At 40.3% G+C, this 15,959-nt stretch overlaps 1 protein-coding gene across 2 annotated transcripts in view; it reads left to right on the top strand.

The window, feature by feature from the left end:
* grk3 (G protein-coupled receptor kinase 3) overlaps window positions 1–15,959 on the top strand; it is a 226,843-nt gene that overhangs the window by 154,293 nt on the left and 56,591 nt on the right. For both annotated transcript variants that reach the window (XM_052032176.1, XM_052032177.1), the window contains one exon: window positions 3,701–3,800. In XM_052032176.1, coding sequence (XP_051888136.1) covers window positions 3,701–3,800 — 100 coding nt within the window. The remainder of the gene's footprint in view (window positions 1–3,700; window positions 3,801–15,959) is intronic.

Below are 15,959 nucleotides of genomic sequence, written 5' to 3'. Positions count from 1 at the left end.
AAGAGATTAGTTTAATTTGGCATCTTGCTTGCCACAGACTTCGTGGGCTGAAGTTCCTGTTCCTGTGCTGTACTATTCTATGTTTTAAAATAGTATTTCTGTTTTGGATGTTAATGCAATCAACATTCAAAGAAGGAATATTCCTTTATATTCATATCCCAATTTTTACTTTCTTTCCCTCCCTCTACTTTGACCTCCAACAGTTGGTAGGAGCAGGTTGTTTAATCTGTGACAAGAAATTTCCAGGAGCACTCCTAGTTTAATTCAATCACATTTGGAGTTCTCAGTCATGACTAACATTTTAAAGAGCTCGAAATTCCGTTACCACCTTGTAATCGCATTAAAATAATATGGGTCAACCTAATTTTTTTTGTAAAAGTTGCAAAGATGCCTCACAGCTTCAGCCACCCCGTTCAGTCCTGATCTCCTGTGCTGTCTGTGCAGAGTTTGTACATTCTGTCCGTGACTGTGTGGGTTTCCTCTGGTGCTTCAGTTTCTTCCCATATCCCAAAGATGTATGGGCTGGTAGGTCAATTGATTCCTGTAAATTTTTCCTAGTGTGGTAAAATTTGTGGTGGAATTGATGGGGAGAAATAAATGGGAAAGTGTAGGATTAGTGTAAGGTGCTTGGTGATTAATATTCAGTGCAGACTCAGTGGAATGAAGGGCCCTTTTCTGTTCCGTATGACTCTATTTGTTGTCTGAAACAATCGTTGTGATCTGAAATTGTTCAGCTTGTTTTTCGGTCTGTTAGAAAAATGAGGTGCTGTTGTTCAAGTTTAAAAATTGGTATTGGTATTGGTTTATTATTGTCCCTTGTACCGAGGTACAGTGAAAAACTTGTCTTGCAAACCAATCGTACAGGTCAATTCATTACACACTGCAGTTACATTGAGTTAGTACAGAGTGCATTGATGTAGTACAGGTAAAAACAATTACAGTACAGAGTAAAGTGTCACAGCTACAGAGAAAGTGCAGTGCAATAATGTGCAAGGTCATAACAAGGCAGATTGTGAGGTCATAGTCCATTCATTGTATAAGGGAACCGTTCAATAGTCATATCACAGTGGGGTAGAAGCTGTCCTTAAGTCTGGTGGTACGTGCCCTCAGACTCCTGTATCTTCTACCTGATGGAAGAGGAGAGAAGACAGAATGTCCAGGGTGGGAGGGGTCTTTGATTATGCTGGCTGCTTCACCAAGACAACGAGAGGTAAAGACAGAGTCCAAGGAAGGGAGGCTGGTGTCCGCGATGCACTGGGCTGTGTCCACAACTCTCTGCAGTTTCTTGCGGTCCTGGGCAGAGCAGTTGCCGTACCCAGCCGTGATGCATCCAGATAGAATGCTTTCTATGGTGCATCGGTAAAAGTTGGTGAGAGTCAAAGGGGACAAACCAAATTTCTTCAGCCTCCTGAGGAAGTAGAGGCGCTGGTGAGCTTTCTTGGCCGTGGCATCTACGTGACTTGACCAGGACAAGCTATTGGTGATGTTCACTCCCAGGAACTTGAAGCTCTCAACCCTCTTGAACTCAGCACCATTGATGTAGACAGGTGCATGTACACCACCCCCTCTCCTGAAGTCAATGACCAGCTCTTTTGTTTTGTTGACATTGAGGGAAAGGTTATTTTCATGACACCATTCCGCTAACTTCTCTATCTCCTTCCTGTACTCTGACTCATCACTGCTTGAGATACTGCCCACAACGGTGGTATCATCTGCAAACTTGTAGATGGAGTTAGAGCAGAATCTGGCCACACAGTCATGAGTGTATAGGGAGTAGAGTAGAGGGCTGAGGACGCAGCCTTGTGGGGCACCAGTGTTGAGAATAATTATGCCGGAGGTATTGCTGCCTATCCTCACTGATTGCAGTCTGTTTGTTAGAAAGTCAAGGATAAGAATTTAATTAGGAACGGAGTAGGCCATATGGCCATTAGAACCTGCTTCTCCATTCATCATTCAATTTTATTTTCCTGCATTATTCCAATATCTCTTGATTCCCTTAACGTCCAAAAATCCATCGATCTCCATTTCGAATAAAATCAATGTCCAAGCCTCAACAGGCCTCCGTGATAGAGAATTCCAAAATTCAGCAGCCTCTAGGTGAAGAAATTTCTCCTCATCTTGGTATTAAGTAGCCTACCCCTTATTCTGAGACTGGTAGTAGGCTCCTCAGCAAGAGGAACCACTTTCTTTCCCCTTCCTCCTAATCAATCCTGTGGAGCCCTTTAATAGTTTTATAAGTAAGTTTAACTGAAATCACTTCTCATTCTTCTAAGTTCCAGCCTTGGTGCATGAGGAGACTGAGTAGACCAAAATTGCCATCCCAGGAATCAGTCTGGTGAATATCTGTTTACTCCCTCTGTGGGAAGGAGACCAACACAGTACTCCAGGTGCAATCTCACCAAAGCCCTACATAATTGAAATAAGCTGCATTGGAACAATGTAAGAGGCTGGGTACAGGAAGACCAGAATAGAAATGAAATAAAATCACATTTGCAGTCAGAAAAGTGGCATCCCACAAAACAGTTGCCCGTCCTACATTTGGCCTCCCTAAAGTAGAGGAGACAGGATCATGTGTGGCAAATACAATGAAGATTGAAAGAAATACAAATAAGCAGCTCTTTATCCTGGAGTGTTCAGACTCCTCGATGGTGGGATGGTAGGAAATGAATGGGTAGTTTTGGCATTTCCAGCAGTTGCATTGACAGCTGTAATGGGGAGGGAAGGAGGTAATTGAGGTACAGGATGTCACAGAGGGACAGTCCCTTTGGAATGTGGAAAGGCAAGGTGAGGAAGCTGGAGTGTTGTTGGTGGGATATAGCTACAAAAAAGGTCATCATGGAAGGGAGAAAAAGAGTGCAAAATAGGAGAGATAAATACTGCCCCCCCACCCCCCAGAGCAATTAATAGAAAGTTTTTAGACAAAACTAGACTAAGAGAGCATACAAGAAGCCGGTCCAGTTAAGTTTCTGGTTATTGGCCATATGAGATATTGATGGTGACTGATTTAGTTGGAGATGGTCAGGTGCTGTCTTGGAACTGGTTCATGCTTTGTTGTGTCACACAGAGGAAATTTGCTATCCTGAGCCTGAATGTTCTCCGGGTTCTTGGAAGTGGGCACAGGCTGCTTCATTATCTGAACAGTTCCATATAGATTAGTGAATATCTCTGTATTGACCTGGTGATGGAGTGAAAGTTACTGATAGAGCAGCTGAAGGTAGTTGTGCCTAACATATCCTGCTGAGAAATTCCTGCAGCCATGTCCTGGGATGATTGACCTACAACTACCTTCCTGTCTGTCGAGTATGACTCCAGCTAATGGACAGTTTTCATCACGAAAACTCAATTCTTATAATACAGTGAATGTCATTTTAAATGCAAATTCAATTGAAAATAGAACTCATTTCCTTCTTTGCTTCTTCCACTCAAGGAGTAAAGGACACCAATTTAATAATATATTATTTTGTTTCAGGAGAGTCATGTTTGGTTTATAACCAAAAGCAATTTGCCTTTCTGTTGGATATTTTGCTGTAGGTATGAATAATGAAAGAATTGATTGTGATTGCATTTCTCACTTCTTTTGCTGTCACTCTGTACCTAGATCAGAAATCTATTTTATTACCTTTGTTTATTTTTACTGGTAAATGATACTGTACTATGGCATGATAGATTATCTAATTATCATCTTGAATTTTATTTTCAGGTATGCCATGAAGTGCTTAGATAAAAAGCGAATCAAGATGAAACAGGGAGAAACATTAGCACTTAATGAACGAATTATGTTGTCACTGGTCAGCACTGGGGTGAGTCCAAATGCAGTTTTGTTGTCATATGCACGTTGTTTGCAGAAGGTGGTACATAATTTTGACTTGGCATAGGTGAGCACATTAAATGTAAGCAATGATGTGTTTGTGGGACAACCGAGCAATTTAGGAATAATTAAAAGCTTGTGGACTGGGTAGTTCTATTTAAAATTAAGTCCTCCATTTGTCTCTGATGCAGATAAATGAATGAAGCTCCTTCTGTCTCATTTGGTATCATGTCATTAATGCTGTTAAACCCCTCCTTGAATCTTGCTTTCAATTCATTGCTGAGAACCTGGGAAATCTCTTTATGAAACTATCTGATGCATCCTCAGTAAAAATGTAAGAAAGCAGGCTCATACATTAGGATCTCCTTCTTCTGAGGCAGTCCCTCGGGGTTAAAGATGACCTGCCTTGATTATGGTTCAGTGATTTCCGAGGAGACTTATGAGTACTATGTGGGATCTGCAGACTTTGCTACATTTGGGACATGTAGAGCTTGACAGGATGGGGTAGACAGGTTGCTTGTATGCTCCTTCTGTCACTTGTGTTTGGGCTCCATGTGCTCCCATTGGAAAGACTCAAAATGATCACTAGTTCCCCCTGTTAGTACTTTGTCACTTTGAGTAATCTTGGGCTGAAGATCCTTGTGAGTTGGTGAGGATGTTTTATTTTATGTAATGGGTGTTTCAAAACATCCTAGAACCATTTTCTCTTTATTCCTGAAATTGCTTGCCATGATGGACCTCAACAAAAAGCACTTGCTCCTGGAGTCTGGTGTTGGTTATGGGAATGTTATGACCCATCAAAGGTGGTTGAGTATAACCAGAGTCTTGATGCTGGTCATGTTGGCCAAGGGGAGGATCCTGACATTGGTTTGCCTTTCCTGCCAGTGGATTTGGAGAATTTTGCGTTAGACAGCATTGGTTGTATTTTTCGAGTGTTTCACCGTGCCGTCTATGGGTTCTCTTTGTCTTTGAAGTATACAGAACAGAAATTAGTGTTACTCAGCATATCAAGCTTGGAACTCGATTTGACTTTGAATACACTTTTTTACAGGCAGTCAATGCCTGAACTAGTGCATTGGAGGCAATGATGCATTTAATCATCGATACTTCTCTTGCTGAGAAGTAGCTCCCAAGATATGGAAAGTGATCCATATTGACCATATTTCATCATGGGTTTTAATTGTCAAAGGACAGTGTTGTGCAGAGGAGGTAGGTTGATGAAGGACTTTGATTTTCTGGATCTTTCATATAAGGCCCATCCTCCAGCATTCTGGGATTTGGCCTGCTTTGGATATGTTGGTGGGGACCGTACTTGCATGTTATGGAGCAGGCAAACAATGGTGCTGAATTTTTAGAAACAGCTAGTTGTGAGAAGAACCTTTCATAATCCCTCTCCGTTGACACGGGTTAAAAACATTCATGAGGTTAAAGTAGACCATATACATTGTTTGATGCAATTGGACATCTCCTTTCTTGCATAGTATCTCTGAAATCTTCTGGCATGCCCTTCACTTCCTAAGTGAGGGAGATGAAGTTGAGGATTTGTGCCAAATATACTTGCTTCATATTTCCATTTGACATAGAAGGATTCCATTCAGTTCATAGAATCTGTGCCCACTGTCAGAGAAACTCTATTCACTGATTTATTTTTCTGTAACCTATTCTCTCACATGTGTCCATTAACACCCCACTGATTCTCTCACCAGCCACCTACACTAAGAATAATTTACAGTCCCCAATTAACTTACCAATCAGCAACTATTAGGGATGTGGGAGGAAACAGGTGCACTTGGGGGAAACCTACATTCTCATGGTTGGATTGTACAAACTCTAAGCTGGATGTTGGAATCGAATTGAGGTTGCTGGAACTGTGAGACAGCTGCTTTACTTGTAGCACCACTGTTTGGCTCTTCATCACCATGATTTCAGCATAGATTTTGTCTGCTCCAGAGGCCTTGTTATTCAGCTGATGTATAGACTTCTCGATCTCTTGCTCGACTGGAGTAGTACTGAGGTTGTAGTGAATAATCCGCGATGGATGAAGGCAAAGAAATTCACATCAAAGACCAAGTCTTGTGTGAAGAGATCTTTGAAACACTCTTTCCAGTGGATGCTGACTGTTTCACTGTCCTTAATGAGCTCTCCTCTGTTCTTGGCTCTTAGTAGAGTGGGTTTTTGGATGTTTGGGCTTTAAATCATCTTGACAGTTCTGAGGTATTCTCAGCTAGTTGCAGGATCACCTGCTCTCTTTTCGCACAACACCTGTCCTTTATGAGTTTTTGTTGGCCCTTAATCTTCTGTTTTTAACCTCTTGATGGTCATTCAGTTCAAGAACTCATTACACTTACAATTCATTCACTCCTAGCTCTCCTGGTCATTCTCATCAAACCAGACTCTGTGTTTTCTGGGAGAGAAATGGAGCGTCTCTTTTAATCTCATCTCTTATTTGTCGTGGACTTCAGGGTGATTAGACATTCTGGAAACACTGCAGCTCCAGTTGCTTGAGAGTTGTTAGATTGGCACTAAGCCATTGACTGAACAGGGCTATCTTTATGGAGTCTTTAAACCCTTTGATATTGATTTTCCCATGGTAGCATTTCTGTTGCCTCACCATTTAGTTGCCAAGTTGATGGAGATGATAGAGCAGATCAGGTGATGGTTGATCCAACACACATCAATGCGAGAAAACAATAAGCTAATGGTCTCACATTTTTCTCCTCATTCTCAGCATGAGCAATTCACCCATGTTCTCTTTTTCAGCATGCAGTATGATCCAGCATGGATCGGTATGTCACAGAATGGCAGCCGAGATGATTTTGTTGAATTTATTGATGCATCAGCTATCCATTTGGTACTGACAGTTATGTTTTACCTTCAATATTATTTTGCATGCAACATCTTTCTTAGAATGTTGATTGGGAAACTTAATCATGTTCTGCGAGCCATTACAGGAAGTATCATATTTTATTAACACTATGCTGGAAAAGATTTCCTTTATAAGTTAAATCTTGGTACATTCCTTTGTATCCAGGTTTGGCCTTATACAGGACCAATCCTTCCCTCCCACCAACTCAGCTTTGAAAATGTGCATCACCAATTAGATCACACTGAATTCAACTGGACACTCCCTAACATGAATTGCACTGGTGATGTTGAAGCATTTTCTGCATCACTTGTGAAGCTAATGACATCATTGTCTGCGCAATGGTCCTCTGGATCATTATTCTGGAAATTGAACCACAGTGCTCAATGGTGCACCTGTAGTTAGGCGCTCCCAGAACAATCATTACTGTGCTTGTTCTCGCTGTGGGCCTCCCTGAGCAGGCCATGGTCTGGCATTGTAGTAATTCAACTCAGGTGGGTTTGATTTAGTATAGTTACTTACCTGTGCATATTTTAGCAAAACATGGAGTTTACCCACCAATCTCATAACCCTTCTCAACCCTGATCTATGACTAAACTTGGCCCTGGTCCTTGACCCCACTTATTCCCAAAGCATAGCAATTATGAGCTCCAAAGCATGACCCCATTGGCCCAGACCCACTGCCAATACAGACTGTGACAGGCTCTGAATCCATGATTTGGCACCAACCCCCCTCCCCACCCATTCTGAACATCAGGCATGTCTACCCTGTTGATGCTGTTTGACAAAGAACCTCCAGGTCAACGTTTTCAAGTTACTGCCTTCAAAGTGTTAACAAGCCAGCTTGATGTCCAATTTGTGCAGTCACTGGTTACTTTGGCAGATGAAAGTGTGAGTGTCTCACTGCTGCTGTGTTTAATGAGTCGTGCTTTATTGCCCTGTTGAAAAATATAGTGCTCATTGGTAACAAAGTGGCACTCTCATGCTCTCACTAGCCAGCATTAGATCTAGTCAAGCTGTCTCCTATAGTTAACCAAAAGTAATGTGTATATGTAAGAATAAAAGCTAAATTAAGCTGCCTCTTTCAGAATCAATGAGCAAGAGGTGCGCCTTGAAAGCATACAGCAGAATATCACATGAGCTCATGTTTAATGTTTTGTGTTTAATATGTTCTTTGTGCCGTTGATAAAGAGGAACCATTGGATGTGCGATTTCCAGAAAGCATTTCATAAGGTATTGAGTCAAAGGTTATTGCAGAAAATAAAATGGTGTGGGAGGTGATGTATTGGCATCAAAGCTTAGCTGACTAATAGGAAACAGAGTAGACATGAATGCGTCTTTTTCTAGTTGGCAAGTTGTAATGGGTAGAATGCTACAGGTATCACTCCAACCTTTTACAATTTACATAAAATGACTTAGATGAAGAAACTGAAGGTATGGTTGCTAAATTTATTAATGCCACAAAGATATAAAGGAAAGTATGCTATGAAAGGGATATATGGATGCAAATGAAGTATAATGTGAAATTGTCCATGTTAGCAGGAAAAATAAATTGTGTATTTTCTAAATGGGAAGAGATTGTGGAAGTCTGAGATGCTGAAGAATCTGGGTGCCTAAGTGCATGAACATAAAAGGCCAATATGCAAGTACTGCAAGTACTTAGAAAAGCTAACAGAATGTTGTTGTATTTTGCTCGGGGAGTTCAATACAAAAGTAAGAAGACTATGGTTCAGTTATATAGAGCACTGGTGAACCCACATCTGGAGTACAGTGTGTTAGGGAACAGCACACCCAAGTCAGGAGATATATAGTTAATACAGGAACCATTGATATAAGGAAAGGAGACGGCCTTCAAGGTTGCTACAACAGAATGTAACTTGCAAGCAATAATTGGTTTTGAACTCACAAGAAGTAGTTGCATATTCAAAGACTGCTCTCTATTGAACAGCAGCTACATTGTCACAATAGAAAGCCATCAACGTAAGTAGTTTGGATCACTGTAATATACAAGAAAGTGATTGGCTCCTCAATGTATACATGTATTTAGATATACTTGTTCAATATTGGGACAGAGTAAATGTGCCATGACCATGAGGCATTCTGGTATGAGGAGAAAAGTGGACCACCTTGAGATAGTTGATACAAAGGGCTATGTTGATTGGATTCCAATTAACTTCTTGAGATACAATGAGGCTCAACATTACACTGATGGGATAAGAACAAGAGAGATCAATGTACCACAGAGAGGTGTGAAATGTACCACGTAGCTGAGAACAGCCATTAATACAGGGATTCAACACATGAAAGGTCAAGGCATTAGAACCACCAGACATTTTAAGGATTTTTTTTGCATCTTCTAGCTAGGCATCAGAGTGAGGGAAGGTATTTTGCACCGTTAAAAGATGAATGAGGCGAAACAGTACATGAATGGGACCTGTGTCTCCAATTCATGCATTGGACCACGGGAGGTTCCAGATTGGCTACTCGGCTAGCTCAGCACACCGAACTTAGTTATGATCATATTTGGTGGGCTGTTAATCACTATTTATTTATTGTCATGGTATCTAAATGGTATAAAATTCAACATATTTGATTTTCAGGGAGATTCTTCCACCTGATCTCCCCTGCACGATTGCTTATACTGAATAAAAGCCTGCTACATCTATGCTCTAGACGCCAACTAGCTTTATAATCACAACCCCGTGTACAGTAATAGTCTCCTTATTTAAGACAGGAAGTTACTGGGTTTAGTAGATCAATACCTGGAGTGGGTGGATTGTCTCATGATGAAAGGCTGGACAGGCTTGGCTTGTATCCATTGGAGTTTAGAAGAGTGAGAGGAGACTTGATTGAAACATACAAGATCCTGAGAGATTTTAACAAAAGAGGATATTTCTTTTTGTGGGGAAAGTCTAGAATGAGGTATTATTGTTTGAAAATAAGGGATTGTCCTTTAATTTCAATTACCAATCACCTTAAAGCTACAAACTCTCATTCTTGACCCTTCCACTAATAGGTTTCTCAAGCAACTTCCCTTGTTATCACAAAAACATTTGTCACATTTTCTCTCAACCATTTTTTTTGCTCAAGGGAGAATATACCTAGATTCTCCAACTTTCCCTGAAATTACTGCCTCCTCTCCTCTCACACTCTTCCTAAATTGTGTTGATCAGAATTGGGTGCATGTTAAAGTTGCTTTATAATGATTCATCTTATTTCCCTCACTTCTGTATTCCTTAACTCTGTTTATGAAGCTCAGGATCCCCTGTGCTTTCTTACCTAGTTTTGTTCAGCTGTTGTATCATGAAGGGGTCACAATAAAGCAATCATTGGAGAAACCTGGTTGATAATTCACGTCATTAGTCCAATGGAGCTGTAAATGATAGAAGGGAACCTTGTATTTCTAGCAGCCACTTGTGTTTCATGGAAAAGCACCTAAGGCAATTGGAAACCATCACAGTTCCATAAACAGGAGATAGCTAAGTGTCTGTTAATTTATATGCTCATTTTGGCTGAGTGAATAAGTATTGCCCAGAACAACAGGACACCATCTCTTCATTAACTAACATCAGGATTTTTTACATCTACATGGACTGGCAGCACTTCTTATTTGAAAGACAGCATTATTGTTAACCTTCAGCCTAGTCTATATGCTGAAATGCTGGATTGAACCTCAGATAAATTTTCCCACTAAGTATTAAAGTAACTAATCTGTACACTGTCCAAGGGTTGAACTTTTCTTCTTGGCCAACAATGCTTGCTTTTACTCTGGCAGTGCAGTAATTAACCAAGTGTCAGCAGACTTGTATGAGTTTCTCAATGTCTTTAATCTCTTTTTACATTATACCATACTATGGGATTTTTATGAAGGAAAAAGTTTGCTACTCAGTTGAATTTCTGCTTTAATAACTCAGTATCATTGCCTGTGGTAGATTGCTTCTTTTCCTGTACGTATTAGTGTTCATATTTCTCTTTTTATGTTTCCTTTGGTGCTTATTGTAAGAGCATAAGAATGTAAGAAATAGAAGTAATAAACTATTTGACTCCCTGTACTTATTCTGCCATTCAACAGTCTGATATTTTACCTCCCTGACACTTTTGTGCACTAAACTCATATCCCTTGATTTACTTAATAGCTAAAATTTTATGAATCTCTGCCTTGAATATATGATCGAGCCTCCAGAAATCTTTTGGGTTGAGAACTCCAAAGATTCACTGTTCTTTGGGTGAGGATATTTATTCTCATCTCTGTCCTAAATGGCTGAACCCTTATTTTGAGACTGTGGTCCCTGGTCCTAGATACCCCAGCAAGGAGAAACATCATTCCCACATCTACCTTATCAAACTTTGTAGGAATTTTGTATGTTTCAACAAGTTCACATCATTATTTCCAGCCTCTAGTATGTACAGGCTTCATATCTGTGTATATGACAAATCTATCATCCCAAAAATCAATCTTGCAAACCTTTGCTGGGCTCTCTTTATCACAATTATACTCTACCTGAGGTAAGGAGACCAGACTTGTACACAGCATATAGAGGAATTTAAAATAGAGGGATATGTGGGGGGAAGGGGTTAGATAGTCTTAGGCGAGGTTTAAAGGTCGGCACAACATTGTGGGCCGAAGGGCCTGCATTGTGCTGTACTTTCTATGATTTCAAGTGGAGTCTTCCCAGGGTTCTATTAATTGGAGCAATAAAAGCCAACATACCATTTGGCTTCCTGATTACTTGCTGTTATTCCAAATTAACTTCAAATGATTGGTGTACAAGGTTATCCAGGTCCCTCTGAACACCAACATCTTTCAATCTCTCACCAATTAAAACATACTCCAAATTCTATTTATTCTACCAAATGAATGACATCAAAATTTTCCACATTATATTCCATCTTCCATATCAGTATCCATTCACTTAATCTGTTTATATCCCCTGAAACCTCTCTGCATCCTCCCCACAATCCATGTTGCCAGTGAGCTTTGTAAACATTGCTTGATAGCCCGGGTTTTTGCCTTTTCTCAGTACATCAATGGTGTATAATTGTGTCAGGATGCTCTTTATGGATAAAATATGCTCTGGTGCTTCATTCTGCTGGAGGCATGTTTCATAAATGGAAAGCTATCCTGAGACCACAGGATAGATAATGCAAATAATCTCAACAATACAGGATATAGTTAGGCAGAGCTGTCATTACCCAAAGGCAAATGTAAACATTCTGATAGCTATCCATTTGGTTTTAAATCTGTTCTTCTCCAGCTTCTCATTATCATTCTCTCCATATTTATGTACTTTGCAGTCATTTTTAACTTATTAAATCATTATACCACAATTTGTGTTTTTACCAGTTGACATTAAGTAAATGGTACTTCTGCACAATAGTTGCAAAGTTTAAACAATAATGTCAGTCAAAATTTACACACAGTGAGAGGAAGAACAGAACTCCATTGTGCAATATATTTGCATAGACCTGGTCATATTGATTTGCAAAGCATAACAGCACCACCTGCTGTAAGTACCATACTTCAGCCATGGTCCTGTTGTATTTTGTGAACTATTTTTTAATTCTCAAATTAGTATAAGGCTTACAGTCTCATCAGGAACTGTGCCATTGAATTGTTTTTTCTTTGATAACTCATCCTAGCAAAATTAAAGAATTATCTACTTGCAACCATGTGTTTCCTCATTTACAGTAAACTTAGAGAGCTAAATTCAATATTTCTGAAAACAGATGCAGGGGTCACAGTGTTTGATTTAAAGCACGCATTGCTTATGATGCAGGCTGAATGCCAATTTCCTGCTGCCTGCTCATTTACATGATTGTTGTGTACAGTTCATTAGCATCATGCTTCAACAGTACATCATGATTGGCCAGCTTACAAGTAGACTCCATCCTTAAAGCCAGCATGCACATGAGCAGGTTCTTGGAGTCATTCTACAACGGAAACTGACCTGAAAGTCATAAAGATTGGCAAAACATTCGATAGTGTGGGCTGAATTTTTTCAGATGCTGCATTGGAGGTCCTGGTTCAGGAGAGGGAAATAAGGGAAAATGTAATCTATCTATAAGGAGCCAGGAAACCCACTGGATGAAGTTTACTAAAAATAAGATAATTATGGTGGTCAATAAGAGAAGCCCCAAAAAGTACAGTGATCTCAAATGAGTGGCTAAGATCATAAATTCATCTTCAAATACTATATCCCATCAACTAGATTACCAGTCTTAGATGCTGCCCATCCTATCCAGCAACTCTGTTAGCAAACTGTGGATCTGACTGTAAATCAGCATCTGATGGCCAATATCACAACTTCCGTTTCATTCCTGCAGTGGAAGTTTAGATTGATGCCATAAGTCTGGTGTTCAAATGGGTGTGGGGCCTCACAGCAACTGCCTATCAACAGATTACTGGAAAGGCTGGGAGAGTATTAGTGAAGCCTAGAAGCACAATTCTCCTGTCCTGTAAGTTTGACAGCATTTATGAGGAATCCACACCACTGACTTGCCTGTTAACCAGACAGGCCAGTTTGCTGCTGCCCATACCAAGATGATTCAGTCCAAGGTGAGACTTGTACATTCAGAACTTCTTGAATTGCCTTCCAAGTGCCCTTTCTTCCAGAACATAGCGCAGCATAGCAAAGGAACAGGCTCTTCAGCCCACAATGTCTGTGCCGAACACGATGCAAAATAAAACTAAATTTCTCCTGTCTGCATGTGATCCATATCCCCCCATTCCCTGCATATTCATGTGCCTATCAAAAAAGCCCCTTAAATGTCCCTATTGTATCTGCTTCCACCACTACCTGTGGCAGCCCATTCCACGCACCTGCCACTCTCTGTGTAAAAAATAAAACTTGCCCTGTTAAAATTAGCAGTCTTCCTTCCACAGTGCTGCATACATAAGAGTCCCTGGCATGTGACCTCTCAAAATGGAGAACGAGCATTTGGAAAGACACTGAACACATTGAAAATCTACAATGGGAGCACACGGACGCCAAGCACAAACAACATGACATCCAAAAAAACTCTCCCATCTGCGCCCTCAAGCACTACCTTCCTCACCTGTGACAGAGTTTGCTCATCCTACACAGGGCTTTTCACTCACCTCAGAACACAAAGAACTAGAGCGAAGGAAAGTCATCCTTGACTCTGAGAAATGGCCTCAGAGAGAAGAGAGCAGGGGAGACAGGAAATTAATGAGGACACTTCTAGGCAATCTGGCATTCTATGGTGTTTGATGGTTACACTATACAGCATATAGCAGACTACAAAAATCTTAACACCTGCTCCAGGATTCCTCCGGAAAAGTCCAGACAGCAGAATTACTATTCGTCAACTGTTAACATGCCATAAGTCTGTTTTATCATATTCTGAGTGACCATATAGCTGTGTAGGTGGGATATACATTGGAATGGTAAGCCATCACATCTGTATATAGCTCTTGCTTCCCAGTAGCTACCATTTGATTTGCTCTAGTGGCTAATGAGCAGGTTGTGCAGCAACTGCTGCAGAATGAAGGTGTAATGACTTCAGAATGTGCTGCTTATGGTCATTCACCCAGCTGTATAATAAATTCTTCTCGGTTGTGGTGATTCTCAGTACTTGCCAAGTGACACATGGGCAATAAGACATACCCTGCACCATTATGATCCCTGCAGTCTCATGGAGCCACATGTTCGCTCCATCTGCTGCATTTTGCTGAGTGAAAATAAAATATAACCACCTACCTTTGCATAGTATCAGTGACTTCTCTTATGCAACAATGAATTTCAGACTGCAAATTGTCCAGCTTCAGCCTGCAAGAAATGCAATGCCACTGGGAAAGTGGTTCTTTCACTGTTCTGATGTTGCGCTTGTTGTTGGAGAAGGTGGCAGTATTCATTCTTAATGTCCTAACTGAAAAAGAGATGCCTTACATGTTGCAACATAAATGCAGTCATTGCCAAACTGAATCCTTATAGAGCTGCTTGTTTACATTTCCTGTTGCTCTCTTCCAAGGAAGAATGGGATGAATTCTGTACTCTGTTTGAAAGCATCTTCAGCCACTCATGCCTACTCTGGCATTTAATAAGATCATGGCTGACCTTTTACCTCAGAACTGCTTTCCTGCATGAACCCCATTTCCCTTGGTTTCCTTAATATCTGTAAGTCTATTGATCACGAACTCCAAAAACTTAAAAGCTAGTGACCATCATGGATGTTTACCACTGGCAGTGCAGGTCAGACACTGTTGTCTGGTTGCTGTTGTGAGTATAGCACGTGAGATATTTCCATTAATAACATGGAACCTCATACATACCTCCTCACTGAGGTACTTCCTGAATACCCTGGATGAATGTAATCATTTGCTAAGACCCTCTTCAAATCCCTCTTCTAGCAGTATCTTCTGCTCTGTAATCTTCCGTTTTTTCTTCCAAATGTGTACCTCAAGGGAATCAAGGGAAGTGACTTCTAATCGACTCATTTTGGGGAATGGCTGGTTTGTGAAGATTTTTGAAATTGGGACAGTGTACTTCAGCACTTGCAACACCTCTCCATACAAAATTTATTTTCAAGAACACTAGAAAGCACTGAATTTGGAGACCCTCATTTCTACATAGCACCTCATACATCTTATCACATACCGAGGATATGCCAAAGCATTTAAAAGCTAATTACATGCTGAAGTGCAGTCATTGTTAGATAGGTAAACAAGGCAGGTAGTTAATGCATTACAAATTGCTACAAACACGAATGAATAAAAAGCTGGGTAATCAACTTTTGATAGTGTTGGTTTAAAGGAGAAGTATTGTGCTGGAAAGATATAGAATCTGCTATTCTTCAAATAATGCTTAGTTTAATCACTGGGACTGGCAAATGAGTCCTTGATTATTTCAAAAGATATACTTAGCTCATCTCAGCAAAATACCAAAATAATAGCCAATATAATGCACTCAAGTCCATGCTTGGATGGAAGACATTGTGTCTCAGTGGCAAGTTTCCAGATCTGTAAAATGTTTATAGCACCTATAGAGAGTGGCTGCAGCATGAAACGGTATAGAAAGGCAATGAAAACCTTATTGTCTCAAGGGTATGCTCTCCCTCTTGAAAGATAAAGGAGAAAAGAGACAAAATATTGCATAGTCATGCTAATCAGTTTTAGTTTGAGGAATCCTGTGTAAATCTTCCTTGGCTATAAGGACATCTTGTCCCATTTGAATTTACAAGCATTATAACTGTAGATTGCAAAAATGAGAGGACTTGTGTTTTCAGTTATTTCATCCAATTGTGTTTTGATGCAGTATATTAAACAAC

This window comes from Pristis pectinata, chromosome 17 (assembly GCF_009764475.1).
Source record: "Pristis pectinata isolate sPriPec2 chromosome 17, sPriPec2.1.pri, whole genome shotgun sequence".
Classification (NCBI taxonomy): domain Eukaryota; kingdom Metazoa; phylum Chordata; class Chondrichthyes; order Rhinopristiformes; family Pristidae; genus Pristis; species Pristis pectinata.
The sequence above is the reverse complement of the archived record's forward strand: the minus strand, read 5'-3'. Positions and strand labels throughout refer to the sequence as shown.